Genomic DNA, 17,008 nt, shown 5'->3' on the forward strand with positions numbered 1-17,008 from the left:
ACATAATAAGCAGACAGAACAAAATATCAGATTTACTGAAGAAATCTTTTTGAGTGCTTAGTGAGAGAATCAGATACTCTGCAGTGCACAGAGTCCTAAGAATGACATGTGAGTCCCTCTTAATTGTCCAGAGGCTGAATGAGTGATACATTTATTTCACTGTTTCTCTGAATTGGATAAATTATTCTTGAAAATTCTCCCTTTTCACAAAGAAACTGTAATGATAATAAACCAAAAGTAAAGATAGCTCATTTTTTACTGTATATGCCTTTGCGAGAATTAATTCATCAAATTTATATTTATTGAATTTTGATGCACTCTTTGCCCTGTGAACATCCCCAGGAATAAATAATTTCTATACTTAACCTCACAATCAAATGAGGGGAAAATAGTTGAATAGAGAACTAACCTGCCACATGGTAAACTCGATGAAATAACATATATAGAAAATACAAAGGGAGTGGAGTCTCTAAAGGTGAGTGGTCTTAATGGTCAGGGAAAACTTCCTAAGCATATTTTTAAAAATAAATAGAAGTGAGCAAGATGAAAGAGACAGGTTTTTGTGCAAAGGAAAATAAATAACTATATAGTGAACTGCATGAAGTTTAATAAGTGATTTAATGCACAAGACAGGGAGTGAGAGATGAGACTTAAAAGGGAAATCATGCAGATCCATATGACAAACCAAAGAAGATGACCTTTATTCTGTAGGCAGGGGGTAAGCGTTGGGGATTTTTAGGAAAGGCGGCATTGTGTTCAAATTGGCATTTTACAAAAATCACACTGGTAACTTTGTGGAAGATCAATATTCACAGGGAGAAGATGGTAGTCACAGAGAGTGTGTGGTCATCCAAGTAAGAGCTTGTGGTGGCTTTAACAAAGGCAGTCTTGTTAGAGATAGTGAAGAGAAGGACTCTGTTTAAAATGGCAGGTAAACTAAGCTGAATGTTGATCGATGGTTGAGGAAATGAGAATGAGGGAGCAGTGAATAATGACTTCTAATGTTTGAGCATCTGTGACAGGGGACACACTACCTCATAAAATGAGGAGGAAAATATAAGAGTAGTAAGAGTCAATTGCTAATGTAAGAGTTCAGAAAATAAGCTCAGGAGTCAGAAGGAGTTTTCAGATCCTGTGTCTGCCTCTGTAGCTTTGGCACAAGTTCCAGGCTATCTCTGCACTTTCATTTCCTCACGTAAAATGGGTGCATAACAGCATCTACATCTTAGAGTTACTTGAAGGACTAAATTATATAAATATGGTATAAATTCATTAATCTATATATTTAACAGCTGCCAGATTTGTTCTTTCCTTATGCCCTCAATATCATAGCGTGTTAAGTCTGAGAGAGGAAGACAATAATTTTCCCTTTCCTTTTCCTCTCTACCATGGAATTCCCATCTCCCATCTCCAAGCTGACCTATGTTTTAATTTCCATAGACAGATCTTGAGAAACTGCTAACTTCATTGTTTCTTTCTTTCTGCTGAGAATAGAAAAGATAGAAAAATGACAGAAAAAAATGAACAGAGTCCCCATTTAGATGCAAAATAGTAACTTACCATCAAATATTATCCTATTTATCTCTCTACCCATATCTTTCTTTAATAATCCTCTCATACTTTAACAAATGTCTCCTCTTTCACCCACATTTTTTAAAATATGGATTGCTGGGGAAAACAGGGGAGTCACTAGGTAGAAAACCTTTATGAAGATTTTCAGGTAAGTGGTCACTGTGTCTTGTCTCCCTCCTGAGATGAAGCAGTAAGATGTGTAGGTTGAAAGAGGCACATTTTACTAACCCTCCTCTGGGAGCACAATGCAGAATCCTTCAGGTAGCAATCTGAGTCCTGTAAGGGAACATGCCTGCAATAAAAAAGGCTCCTGATTCTTCATTATTCCAGCCAGAAACATGGTCTTTGTTCATTGGCTATTAGTAATCTTATAGAAAACTCATAAAGAAATCCTAACAACCACCATGAGACTCCACATATACACATAAATATAAACATAATCATAGTCTCCCTCTCTCTCTTTCTCTCTCTCGTCTCTGTCTCTCTCTCACACACACACACACACCAGGATACCTTTGAGAAAAAAAAACAAGAATGGTCACTGACTAAATCACCTCCTAGAGCAATATATGCCCAATGTCATTCAGCTGACTCAGGCTGAGATAGAGACCTCACCATAAGAGGCTATGCATAGTATGTTATCTTTACTACATATTTTTCATTGCTGACTTTTGCTTCCTTTCCTCTGTTCAAGTAATTGCTGTCATTGCTACAGGAATTAAATTCAGGTATATTCTGTTCTCCCTCCTATTTGGAACTCACTTTTCTCATTTTACTTTTGACTCAAGGAGAATGGATGTGCTGTGCAGAGTAAGTTCTGAAAGGAGAGATGAGATTGAAAAATAATAATAAAAGCCAGCATGTAAATATAAAGTAATTAAAATGTACACATTCATACATATGTATATATATGATTCTCTAAATATGATGTGTGCATTATAAGACTGCTTATAAAATTATCAAAGGTGTAGGACAAGTCAAGTATAAAGTCATTTTAATAACGTCTAACTAACTTTTTGATTTGGGAATTACTAGTTATTTTTTCTAAAAACACCCCTATCTAAAACGTTATGCACATAAGGAACTTCTTCAAACTGATCTACTTGACTACCCATTAAATTTGTCATTACAGCTTGACGGTGGTGTTGAGGACCTCTAAAGTTTTCTAAATGTAAATGATAGTGTTTAGCTCCAGTTCCAGAACAGTTGAACACAGGCTTTACCTAGAATGAAAGGCAGACCATACTAACAGTAGACTCCAAAGCTCTCCTCAAGTGAACTGACTTTTTTTGGAACAAGTGTGGGAATGTTCAAGCACAAGTGAACTCTCAAACATAACAAATATTTGGTGATAAGCAATTAAGAGGAGGCTGGTAGCTCCAAGAAAGCAAAAAACTGCTGATCAACATTACCAGAGAGACCAGGCAAGGAGACAGGTAAAAAGGGCTCCTCTGTAGCTGAAACAAACCTCAAAGACTGGCCTTAAAGACTATCCTTACAAAGGGGACCAAATTTATTTGGATCAGGCTATAGAACAATATATGTCCCAGATGTTTTCAAAACAATAGAACAAGAAGAATTAGTGGAGTCTATCTGCTGGGTAGGAAACCTACAGAGGCACAACACTCCACAAAATGACCAGGGGAAGACACAGCCAAAGGAAGCCCTGATAAAACCACTGTCATCCAAGAGTAACTGTGCACAAGCCTAAGGTTGTGCCTCTGAGAAGGGACACCAGAGGCTTCTCAGAGCAAACAGAATTCAATAAAATAGTCCAACAGAGTCACGAAAAAATGAACAAGACTTTAATTTTTTAGAGAAGTTTAAGGTTCACAGCAAAATTGAGAGGAAGGTACAGAGATTTCCCATATACCCTCTGCCCCACGCATGCATAGCTTCCCCCATTATCAATATCTCCCACACAATTGGTATCTTTGTTACAATTGATGAACCTACATTGACACATCATCATCATCTAAAATCCATAGTTTATGTTAGGGTTCACTCTTGGTGTTGTATATTCTGTGAGTTTGGACAAATATATAATTACATGTATCCATAATTATGGTTTTATATAGAGTATTTTCACTGCCCTTAAAATCTCTGTGCTCTGCCTCTACATCCCTTCCTCCATCCCACAAGCTCTGGAAACCACTTATTTTTTTCCTGTCTCTGTACTTTTGCCTTTTCCAGAATGTCATAAAGTTGGAATCACACTATGAGTAGCCTTTTCAGATTGGCTTCTTTCACTTAGTAATATGCATTTAAAGTTCCTCCATGTCCTTTCACATCTTGATAGCTCATTTCTTTTTAGTGTTGAACAATATTCCATTATCTAGATGTACCATGGTTTATTAATCCATTCATTTACTGAAGGAAGTCTCGGTTGCTTCCAAATTTTAGCAATTATGGTTAAAACTGCTATAAACATCTGTGTGCAAGTTTTTGTATGGACATAAGTTTTCAACTCCTTTGGGTAAATGCCAAGCAGCATAATTGCTGGATCATATAGTAAGAATAGGTTTAGTTTTATAAGAAATGGCCAAATTGTCTTCCAAGGTGATTGTACTATTTTGCAATTCCCGCTAGCAATGTGTAAGAGTTCCTGTTGCTCCACATGCTCACCAATATTTGACGTTGTCAGTGTTCTGGATTTTGGCCATTCTTATAGGTGTGTAGTGGTGTCTCATTGTTGTTTTAATTTGCACTCCCTGATGACAGATGATGCGGAACATCTTTTCATTTGTTTCTGTGCCATCTGTATAATCTCTCAGGTGAGGCATCTGTTAAGGTCTTTGGTCCATTTTTTTTTTTTTTTTTTTTGTGAGGGAGATCAGCCCTGAGCTAACATCCATGCTAATCCCCCTCTTTTTGCTGAGGAAGACCAGCTCTGAGCTAACATCTATTGCCAATCCTCCTCCTTTTTTATCCCCAAAGTCCCAGTAGATAGTTGTATGTCATAGTTGCACATCCTTCTAGTTGCTGTATGTGTGATGCGGCCTCAGCATGGCCAGAGAAGCAGTGCACGCCCAGGATCCGAACCCGGGCCGCCAGTAGTGGAGTGCATGCACTTAACCACTAAGCCACGGGGCCGGCCTTGGTCCATTTTTTAATCAGGTTGTTTATTTTCTTATAGTTGAGTATTCAGAGTTCTTTGTATATTCTGGATATCCTTTATCAGATATGTCTACTACAAACATTTTTACCCAGCCTATGTCTTTTTTTCTCATTCTTTGACAGTGTCTTTCACAGAGCAGAAGTTTTTAATTTTAGTGAAGCCCAACTTATCAATTCTGTCTTTCATGGATTGTGCCTTTGGTGTTTTATCTAACAAGGCATTGCCATATGCATGATCATCTAGATTTCTTCTATGGTATCTTCTAGGAATTTTATAGTTTTGTGTTTTACACTTAGATTTATGATCCGTTTGAGTTAATTTTTGTGACTGGTATAAGGATTATACCTAGGTTCACATTTTTGCATGTGGATGTCCAATTGTTCCAACACCATTTGGTGAAAAGACTATCTTTTCTCCCTTATATTACCTTTGCTCCTAGAGCAGTTGACTATATTTATGTGGCTCTATTTTTAGTCTCTCCATTCTGTTCCATTGATCTGTTTTCATTCTTTCACTGATACCACACTGTCTTGATTACTGTAGCTGTAGTCAGTCTTGAAGTTGTGCAGTGTCAGTGCTCTGATTCTGTTCTTCTCCCTCAATATTATGTTGGCTATTCTGTATCCCTTGTGTCTCTGAATTTAGCTTCAATATCTAAAGTTTGTCAATATCTACCTAATAACTTTCAGGGATTTTGACTGGGATTTCATTGAATGCATAGATCAAGTTGGGAAGAACTGACATCAGGACAATATTAAATCTTCCTCTCCATGAACATAGAATATCTCTCCATTTATTTAGGTTCTTTGATTTCCTCCATTACAGTTTTATCGCTCTCCTCCTACAGATCTTGTACATATTTTGTAAGACTTATACATAAGCATTTTATTTGGACGGGGTGGGGGGTGCTAATATAAATGGTATTTTGTTTTTAATTTTAAATTCCACTTCAATTTTAAATTCCAGGTACCTGAGCCGGATGACACCCACCGTCAGATACTTCTGCAGGATGTAAACATTGACGACCGCCACCGAGACGCCCCGGCGCTGCTCTCCCGCCTGCAGGGCCTCCAGAACCATGCGCAGCAAGAGAGGGTGGCAGCGCGGCACTTGGACGCTGCTATGGCTTGTGGCTGACTTTTCAGACCCAGACGATGCAGGTAACCCCACCGTGGAGGTCGTGAAGGTTGACAAGGTCGAGGTGTCGCTGGAGGCAACACTCCCGGGAGCCATTGCACAGGCAGATGCAGCCAGAGATGCAGGTGGCCGGCACCCTCCCCCAGGCGTCCGCTGTAAGTTTTTTGTAGATGTTCTTTTTAAAGTTGGGGAAATTTCTCTCTATTCCTAGTTTGCTGAGAGCTCCTTTGCTGTTAATCTGTTTGCACCATCACCAGACACATCATTCAATTTCAAAAATGGTGAGACACGCCTCCTTTGGTATATTCTCCTCCTACTGATCAGTTAATATGTTTTGTGTATTTTGCCAATAATTTTTTTAATCAGCCTTTTTTCATTTACATTGGCACACTTCAAGCCCACATCAATAACATGAAATGATACAGCAGTTTCCCTGACTCCGATCTTATCCCTTTTAAATATATCTTCCACGCAGCCCTGAACATTTTCCCTGATTACCAACCACCTGCTCTCAGGTACTCACATTGCAATCGCTGTTTGTCCTTGGCATACACATCTCTGGATTTTAATTGTCTGTCCAAAGATATGACTTTCAAACTAAATTGTAAGCTCCCTAAAGAATGAGGTTATTTATACAGGAGCCTACCACAAGACCAGAATATATTACACAGGTAGTCAATAAAATTAATCAAATAAATATTAAGAGACATAGATGAGTGGATTTTGGATCACACTGTATTATGATGACTGCCTTGCTTCTAGACTTTTATTAAATATTACTCATAGTAATTCACACAGGAAAAATTTATGAAGATACAAATTGAGGGAATGATTTCTCGAAAGTGTTTGCATGTCCTATCTTCTACTTTGATTCTTTAAATTAGATTCCAGCAACTAATGCCTCCGAGTATTCCACAATACCTGTCACACTCAATATACAATTTTCCAAGATAATATACACAGTGAAGATTACTTATTGTTTCCTATTATTATTACTTCTTCTTGATATAATATGTATAAAATACTTGATTCAAAGTGAAAATTCACTTTGCTAAAGACGCTAGTTATAAAATTGCAAAATATTTTATTTTTAAAAAAAGATGGGAATTATTGTAAACGATCAATGGTTGCATGTAAGGGGAAAAGGAATCCAAAGACAAAAACCAGAGAAAATACTGTTTAGAAGTAATAATAAAATATGAATATAGTGTTCAGCAGAATGCCATAAACATAAATAGAAATCAATTTGTGAAATAAAATGTTATTTGAAATCAACGGGAGGATTCACCCTGAAAAACACTTCTCTAACGTCCAGGACATCGACCATATCCAGGATGTTCAGGATTAACAATGTCTCATGGGGAACAAATAAAGTAATATGTGGGAAGCATACATCACCTTGAAAAAGCTTCTGATAATATTTTTATGATGCTCAGGAGAATAACTTTCATTAATGGCCTCAAGGAGTATGAAATAAACAGCCACAACTCCTTTGGTGGAAGGGAAATAATAATCACAGAATAGTATTTTTCTCGTCTAGAAGTTTCTTTAGAGCTTCTTTGACATCTTTGTTTCTCAGAGAGTAAATCAAAGGATTCAACGTGGGAGGGCTAAGGTGTAACATAAGGAGGCCACTTTACTCAGCTCAGGAAATCTGTCAGGTGTGAGATACATAAAAAAGACAGCACCATACAGCACACTCACAATTCCTAGGTGAGAGCTGCACGTGGAGAAGGCTTTCTTACATCCCTCAGTGGAGCGTGTCTTTGGAACTGTGGACACAATATACAAGTAAGAAACAATAATAGCTACAATGGCAGGTAAGATTATGATGTCAGAGAAGGAAAAAGAAACCATTTTATTGATAAAAAGGTCAGAACAAGACAGTCTCTGAAGTGGGCCAGTATCACAGTAAAAGTGGTCAATGGTCCGAGAAGCACAAAAGGATAAAGTAAATGTCATTCTGGTCTGAAGAACTGAGCTGATGCAGCCGCAGAAATAGGAACCAGCCACCAACTGAGAGCAGAGACCTGTTGACATCTGGACAGAGTAGAGGAGTGGGTTGCAGATGGCAATGAAGCGGTCATAAGCCATGGCTGCCAGGAGAAATCCCTCAGTCACAATGAAGAGGGCAAAGAGAAAGAACTGAGTCACACAACCTGCAAAGGAGATGGACTTGCTCTCAGACCAGAAGTTGATCAGAGCCTTGGGTGCAATAACAGACGAATAGAAGAGATCAACGGAGAGGTTGCTTAGGAAGAAATACATTGGTGTGTTCAGCCGGGGATCAGTCATTATAACGGCCATCATCCCAACATTCCCTAGAAGGACCATGGCATACACAAGCAGAAATAGCAGAAAGAGGAGGATATGGAGCTCTGGGATGACCCTGAAGCCGACAAGAATGAAGTCAGTCACTTCCGAGTGATTGCTTGTTCCCCTGTCACCCACGGCAGAAACCTGCTGAGAGGCACAAGGCAAATAAATGCACTCTTGCTTTGATCCTAGTTACAATTAATGTCTTTCAGTATTAGGATTTACAAAGCTATTCTATAATCATTATTCACTTTAAACTCATAAAATTACTGTGACTTAAATTTAAGACAATCGAACTGATGATGAATCAAAGGGTTAGTTTTATGTCCTAATTCCTACAAGCGGTGAAATTAGATCTTTTTCCTCTGAGTCTAATGCAATGCCTTTCTACCCAAATGCCTTTCACATTTGCAAGTATCACTTTGGTATACATTTCTGACTCATTATTTATGCACTAAATTCAACGTCATGAAGCAGTGATTGGAAGAGACCACAAATAATTTAATAAATGACATTTGGGAAGCAATCTCAGTGTCTAGGTTTTGAGATGAGGGGGCTTCAGTAGTCCAGTTTAGTTAAACTTTAGTTTGAGGGCTTAAGAGTATCAGCAGATATAAAGTAAATGACTAAATTTAAAAACTACTTAAGAAGTGCAATTACTCTTTGTGGGTAATAGGATCTTTGGATTCTTATGTAAGTTATATACTCACTAAGATAAAAGTAGTGCACAATCAAACACAAAAATCATTAGTACTCACATGCCTGGATTTCTGTCCCAGATGGGCTTCTGAAGCCCTTTCATAAAGATAATTTCCCTCATTTCCTCAGCCCACGGCTCATATTTTCTTAAGAAGCAGCCTACGGGTAGTCTAGATAGAAGAATTACTTTAGAAATGGATACTGAATACAAAATACATATGAAGGAATTGTTGATTGCGTTTTTATTTGCTCTGGATATAATTTTCACAGTCATCATTAATGCAATTACTAGACAGCTCAACTAAGATTTTGAACTCCTTGTATTAACAATATGGTCACTCTTTCTCTCCCCTCAGGGCTTTACAAGCACAATTCTTCCTGGACAATAATAATAATAATAGCAAACATTTATGTGGCACTTTTTACATGCCAAATACTTTTCTCAGTGCTCTCATAGTAGCTCATTTAATCCATACAACAATAATATGAGGCAAGTACTATAATATTCCCCAGTTTACAGATGAGGAAACTGAGGTACAGAGAAATGAAGTCTGTTGAAAGCCACCTACTAGGATTAGAATCAGAATTTGAAGCCAAGAAATGTGGCTCCAGAATCCCTGCTCCTGATCACTGCCTGGTACCACCTGTGATAAGGAGCCCTTCCTGTCCCTTTACCTGACTGACTTCTACTTGAACTTCAGAGTTGAGTCAAGTTTCTTATCTTCAATATAAATTCCCCAATTCTTTAACCTGGGTCAAAACATCTCTCTGCATACATCATGCTCCCAGCAGTAGCAGCTATTATCACCATATTTTACTATTCATATTAACTATTACTAATTTCTCACTTGACAATAACTTCCTTAAGATCAAAACTTCAACTTGTCCTCCATATATTGTCAGCATAATGTTCTGTGTCTGGCAAATGACAATTATTCAATACAAATTTATTATATAAGTAAAAGTTGACTGATAATTGAGCATGCAGAATCAGAGAAAAATTTGAAGACTGTAATACTGCAGTTGTTAACATGGGTTTAGGTTTCAATAGAGGTGAGTTGTAGTGCTGCTTCTCTCATTTTCTAACTGGGGCCTTGGACAAGTTACTTATGTAACTTATTTATATCACTTGTATCACTTACTTATGTTACTTAAATTACTGGTATAACTTTTGCCAAGTTACTATACCACTGCATCCTCCTATAAAGGAGGGAAAAAATTATATAATGCTCAAAGTTTTTTGGAGATAGACAATGAGATAATGCATGTCAATCACTTAGCACCATTTGTGACAGAGCAAGTACTCAATAAATGTTAGCCAGTATTATTTTTATTATATCTTACCATGCTTAATCCCACAATGCACACCAAAATAATCAGTGCTACTTAGGCAAAAATTAGTAATATGTACAGGGCTTTTTAGATAAACCATTCTAAGTTGAGAGAAGGAATCAGAGACACTGTAAACGTTTAGAAAAAATAAAGAAATCTAAGATAATGTAATATTTTGCTTGAGAAATAGATGACTATTAGGAAAATGGCATGTATTATTTTTATATTTTTGTTAGTCACCAGCTCCATCAAAAATTAAATATCCAAATAATTTTATTATAAAGGGGGAAGATTTCAAATAGATTAACTTAGGGTCTGTGGAGGTACAAGATATTTAAGCAGTGAAAAGAGAACCTGAAGTAGCCATGCAATATTTTTTGAAAAATAATATATTTTATTTATATTCTTTTAGTCTCACCTAGGAGCAAGGACACAGATTTAATTTTGGAGATTTATTCCTATCAAAATCATTCTGATGATAATGTTTACGACTGAAGACATTTATACTTGGAAAAGAGGGATTTTTTTTCCCAGAGTACTCAAGAAACAAGCAGTCAATCTGTGACTTACTATTAGTCAAAAATTCATGTGTTTACAACTTAACTTTTACCTTGTATTTTTTAGTAATTTGTAAAATTCTATTAAAAATGAAGCAACAGAATTTGGTGTTTTCCTCGTGTTATTGTTTTAATTTTAGAAAGAGTAAACATAAAGGTAATTAATAGCTAGGTTACAACTACAAGTACTGAAGTTTTCAAGATAAAATTAACCCTTCTCCCCTCAAAATTTCCAGATTATCCCAGTTTTAGACTCTTCCCATGGAGAAATATGACTTATTTTCTTTATTGTTCTAGTTAAACAACTGTCCTTTCCTTTAGTAGTTGATCTCTTGAAAAATGCTATGGTCCTTTGTAGAAGAGAGACAAAGTGAATTTTCTAAATGATGCTCTGCTAAAACTGAAATAATTGCAGAAATTATATTCTAAAGTTATGCAAAGTGAACCCGAGGAATCAGTCTGCAGGATAGTCTCTCTCCTGCATTCTTGGATGCTTGAGGGCTTTTAAAAGAAGGAAAGTAGTATGCCTTGGATATGCGAGTAGATTGACTTGGATATGTGAGTAGAGGCCTTGAACCATATGAAATCCCTGATAATCTGCCAAAATATCAGAAGCAGGTGTCCATAAGGGCTTTGGTTTTGGCACAACAGTGTAACTTTTTCAAATAATTGCAGCACTGAGGTTTCCCTCACCTTCTGGTAGACAGTCCTCCTGGGAGAGAAGGAAGCATGTCACTTATTAAGATATTTATGACCAAGGGCCAAAGTCCACGAGGAACACAGAGACTCTAGATTAAAAAAGAAGAAAATAAAGGAAAAATGTCAGATAGTCAAAATACATAAAAGAGTTTTTTCTTTCCTTGTTTTTTAGTCCTTCAGGGGAACCAAAATGATCTTTCGATCTTGATTTCTTCACTGAAAAAGAAGAATTTCAATTTATCATAGCAATAAAGTTTATGGTAAGCAAATAGAAGTAGATATGAAAGGAAATATTATCTTTCATAATACAAGTTATAGGGAAATTTTTGTTCCTGGTCATAAAGTTCATTCCATTTTCACCCAAAACTCTCCATATTTATTCTTTAGCTATATTTTGTCCATAATAATGGATAATAAGAAGTAGAATGGCATGACCACAGTATAAGGCAAAACCCAACAGTTGCCATCTACTTCATTAAGTAAAAGTTAAATAATGATCCACTAGATCTAAAGTTAGGTTTACTTTGTAACTTGAATTGCTTGCAAGTTGTTCACCCAAGTGTCATGTACTAAGTTGATAATTTTTCAACAATCACTGTATACACTAAAATTAAATTTTAAAAACTGTTCTATATCAGTCAAAAGAATCCCAATTTGTATTTGATAAAAATTAAATCATTAAACTGCCATAAATGCACTTTATGTAACATAGTAAGAAAAAGGGAAAGGGGGAAAAAGAAGAAAATAGTGGTGGCTCATAGAGTCCTCATGTATATAGCTAGCCAAAGACAATAGTTGATATTCATTCCATATTCCCTTTGGTCTCAAAAATAAGCTCAATATCCGGAAGTTGTTTGCCTGGTGGGGTGACGCAAACCTTCACTGATGAAGGATCTGAGCCCTTCTGGTCTGGCTGTGTTAAATTGCTGTGGTTAGTTGTTCATTAATATTTACCACCAGACATGCGGGATTAGGAGGCATCCTGAAAAATTCCCTGGGTTACTACTATACTCCTCCTTGTCTCCTTTCTATTAATAACTTTTGCTAATCAGTATCAGTTACCCAAAAGAATGCAAAGCATTTTGTTTACCTGTTGGTTAAGTGAAATGAATGTCCAGGAGGTAGTCTCAAAACATAGAGCTCATTTTAGCAATTGTTGTGTCCTGTAGCACAATTATCCCTCTGTTGGGTAGTAAGTACACTAATTCAACAAACTCCAATGTCATAGGAGCAGCAACAAAAAAAAGAGTTGAGAGTGGGTTAGAAGGTTTTGTAGTGGTGGTTGACATTCCCACTTTGACCCCTTGTATTTGGACATATAGTCTAATTATGAAAGAAATAGCCTTATATATTGGTTGCTAATGCAGAGCACAGACCATATCCTGGATGACAGTAACCCAACTTTGTAAAGTGCCGACAGCCAGTTGGTCCAACAACTGTGCCTTTGGTAAACGTTTCCACCGTTCCATAAATTCATCTAATTCTGTTTGACCAGGTGCATGATGATTCTATTGAATCCCATGGGTATGAGCACATCACCTTCCTTCTCTTCTTGTAAAATGAGTGCCTTGCACCAAAGCACTAGTGCAATATAGTATAATAATGAATAAGTCACATGTTGAGCTGTGATAGAGTGGTATTAACAGAAGTGATTTGAGCAGGAAGGTCAAAATCATACCTAGAGCAGTGCCTGAACAAATTGCTACTCCTCCTTGATAGAAAAATACCAATGCACTCAGCCTGGAACATGATGATTGGCTGGTAGCTCCAGGTTATTATATAATTATTAGAGACTTCTTTTATTGTAGTAATAACATTTAACATGAGATCTACCCTTTTAACATACTTTAAGGGTGCGGTACAGTATTGTTAACTATAGGTAAAATGTTATACAGCAGATCTCTAGACTTGTTCGTCTTTCATAACTTAAATAAGTTGAAATATGTTGAATAGCAACTCTCCATTTCCCTCTCCCCAAGGCCCTGGTAACCACCGTTCTAACTCTCTGCTTCTATGACTTTGGCTATTTTAGATACTTTATGTAAGTGGAATCATACAGTATTTGTCCTTCTGTGAATGGCTTTGTCTTCCAGGTTCATCCATGTTGTCATATATGTCAGAATTTCCTTCCGTTTCAAGGCTGAATAATATTCCATTGGATGTATATACCACATTTTTTTAATGCATCCATCTGTCAATGTACCTTTAGGTTGTCTCTGCATCTTTTTGATGACTATCATCAGAGAATTGGACACGTAGCACTAGCAGTTTCCAGGTCAGCCTATGTTTGAGCAATCCATGTCGTTGAGTTCTGTCTCTTCTATCGTGGTTATATTATTGATGAGAACCCATTAAATGAGTGATGAAGTGGATGGAAAAGAGGCTGGAAGATGGTGGATCATTGTCTTCACTAGGTTACTGAGAACCTCCTCCACATCTGATGTAATTTACTGAGCATTTATGTGGGAAATTGATATTCTCAATTCATTTTACCATTCAGGGAGGTCCATCTACAAACAGACCACCTTATCAATAACGCTTCAGTCTTGTTGCTTCCAAGTTCCTGGTTATCCAGCTAAACCATTAGGCCACTGCCCCTAAATAAGTGTAAGTGTCCCAGACCATATTCCAGGCAATAAAATAATAAGGTATGCAGCTTGAAATAATGTCCATTAAGAATATTTACCTTACCAGTGCCCTTTAGGGAACAACCTTGAGTTGGCCTAATATGCTACAGCAGTCCATTTCCAGCTGATGCTCATATTACATGCAGAATCATCTATAAACCTGGCTCAATTTATTTTTTCCTCAGAAACTGTGGATACAAAATGTCCCACATGATCATAAATGTAGGCTGAAAGAAAGGTGGCAATGCAGCAGGAGCTGGTACACTGGAAATGTGAGCCACTTGCCCACAAAATTACTTCTGACCTTAAGATACATTTGGACATCATGTATACAACTTTTACTTAATGACATAATACTTCTCTATAAACCCAACTGCATGGTTGATGGATTAGCTGCCACTCATTCAGGATATAAGTCGCTTGATCTCCATAATAAAGAGTACAGTCTCTATCAGGACCCAAGATAGGAGCTGTTTCTCAAAAGGAGAACTTGCATAAAACTTGCTTTCCTCTAAATCCTTAGCAGCCAGCTTTGTGATTTCCAGTCAGAATTTTCCACAGTTTCCACAGAATATCTGATATTCCACAAAGACTCAGAGCATCACTGGGTGTTCTTGTTCATGAGTTCCAAGTGACAATGCTGCTTAGTCTGAAGCCGGAACCAGCTGAAGAACATTGACATTTTATGTAACCAGGTAAACCTGGGTGTGTCATGGCTGCACACACTCTAAGAAGCATCATATATTACCTCTGAAATTGAAAAATTATAGCCAACATCAGTAATTAATATAGATGCACAAAACTAACAAAATATTAGCAAAATTAATGAACAGTAATGTATAAAAAATGTTGGTCAAAGAGTACAAACGCCCAGTTAGAAGGTGATTAAGTCTGGGGATCTAATGAACAGCATTGTGATTATAGTTCATAATACTGTATTAAATACTTGAAAGTTGCTGAGAGAGCAGATCTTAAATGTTCTCACCACAAAAAAGAATTGAAAATTATGTGATGTGATGGAGGTGGCTAGCTAACACTATAGCGGTAATCATATTGCAATATATGTGTTTCAAATCAACATGTACATTTTAAACTTACACAATGTTATATGTCAATTATAACTCAATAAAGCTAAAAAAAATAATACCTCATTACCAAATTGCATTTATCACAGGAATGTAAAAAATCTTCTAATAGTAGAATGTTAGTAAATGTCATCATTACATTAATGGATTAAAGAAGAAAAAAAAATAATATTCTCAATAGGCAAGGAAAAACATTTGATTAAATTCAGCATTCGTGTTATTAAAAAGTTAAACTAAAGTAGACATAAAAGAAAATTAAAGAAAAACTTCTATGAACGTATTTTTAATCAGAAAACGTTAGAAGCCTTCTATTTAAAACAAGGAATAAGACAAGAATATCCACTACCAATGTTTCTAGTCTTCATTTTACCAAAAGATTATAGCCAATGAAATAAAAAAACAAAGTAAAAACTAAAGGAAGAAAATACAAATTGTAAGTGTAAAATGAAAATAAAAATGTAAAGGAAGAAAAATACATTATTTTAAGATATAACTATTTTCTCCATAGGAAATCTACATACAATTATCAGGGTAGAATCTTCTTAGATTTACTACCAATATTTGAAATAGATGGAGAACCTTGGTTTAGGTTTTCTAGTTTTCATGTGGTGAGTATTATCACCATGAGGTATCCCCTCCAACATGAAAGAATGTTATTGTGCTGTATATTTATGATTTATGTACTTTTTATGTATCTAATACTTTTCTAAAATTTAATAAAAACAAACATTGTATCAATCTTTGTATATGACCATGTGTCTACTCATTATGAGTGTTATACAACCAATGAAACATATTAATAACATTTTACCTGTATATAATTATTCCAGGAAGATTGAATTTTTCTTTTTGATTTGACACTTAACCACATTGTGGACTTGCAAAACAGGGCCGTACATATAATGATGTTAAGCTAATTAAACACAGGGAACACAACAATTGTAACTAATTATTTATATCATCACTTCTCGCTCATTACTGCCATGTCATCATGGATTACAAGACAAGGGAGCAGCTATCTTAAAAACTCAAAAAATATTTGAAATATAAAACCCCCTTTTAAAGTTTGTTTTTCTTCTGAATTTGGGGTCTTAATTTGGGGAAAGCAATACCAAAAATATTATCATATTATCATATTATCATATATCATAATGACCAGTGGCTGGTCATTACATGAACATTTAAGCATAGGTCATAGATGTTTTGAGATAAGATTGCACTCAGCATTATTAATCAGAGTACAGCATTAAAAATAAGCATAGCTGTAAATAATTATTTTTAATTTTATTAAAAGTAAGAACTATTAAAAATGATTAGGGCATATGACAGAAATCACAAAGAAAGTAACAGGCTCTCAGGAGGCCCTCTCTTGGTGAGAAAAGGAGTTAAACTTATCAAGTCCAGCAAACAGAACTTTGCTTTTGGTTAAGAGAAAACTCTATATTAAAAGATTTATTTTTGAAATTTTTATCCTTTTAAAAAAATGTATAAGCTTTCTTAAAACTGACTTTATACTTGCTTTTCTGATTTAATAAACATATGCAAATATAGATAACAAATTTAAAGCTATTAACTATAGCTTTAAAAAGTATAAACCATATTATATATGACAGTATACGTCTCAAAGAATTTGCTATCCTTATTGAAACTTTACAAAGAGCCAACATGTTTCTTATATACAAGCATATAGAAGAGTAAAACTATGCTTACTGCTGCTCTATGTTTGTATTATTTGTCTTTATCAAATTAAATTTCTTCATAAGCTGCTCATGTGGCAAAAGATTTCATATGACAAAGATTATTCATTTATTAATTTAATATTAGTCCTAGGTTTTAAGGTCAATAGAACATTGTGGAAATTATATC

At 35.9% G+C, this 17,008-nt stretch overlaps 1 protein-coding gene across 1 annotated transcript; it reads right to left on the minus strand.

Annotated features, from left to right (window-relative positions):
* Window positions 1-7,423: 7,423 nt before the first annotated feature.
* On the minus strand, window positions 7,424-8,161 carry LOC131415702 (olfactory receptor 9K2-like). The gene has a single exon (XM_058557516.1). It carries the CDS (start codon window positions 8,159-8,161, stop codon window positions 7,424-7,426), a length of 738 nt encoding a protein of 245 aa, XP_058413499.1.
* Window positions 8,162-17,008: the final 8,847 nt, after the last annotated feature.

This window comes from Diceros bicornis, chromosome 17 (assembly GCF_020826845.1).
Source record: "Diceros bicornis minor isolate mBicDic1 chromosome 17, mDicBic1.mat.cur, whole genome shotgun sequence".
Taxonomy (NCBI): Eukaryota; Metazoa; Chordata; class Mammalia; order Perissodactyla; family Rhinocerotidae; genus Diceros; species Diceros bicornis.

What these genes read in the sequence shown, in the direction of transcription:
- LOC131415702 (XM_058557516.1), bottom strand. Translation starts at nt 8,161, where the DNA reads ATGGTCCTTCTAGGGAATGTTGGGATGATGGCCGTTATAATGACTGAT.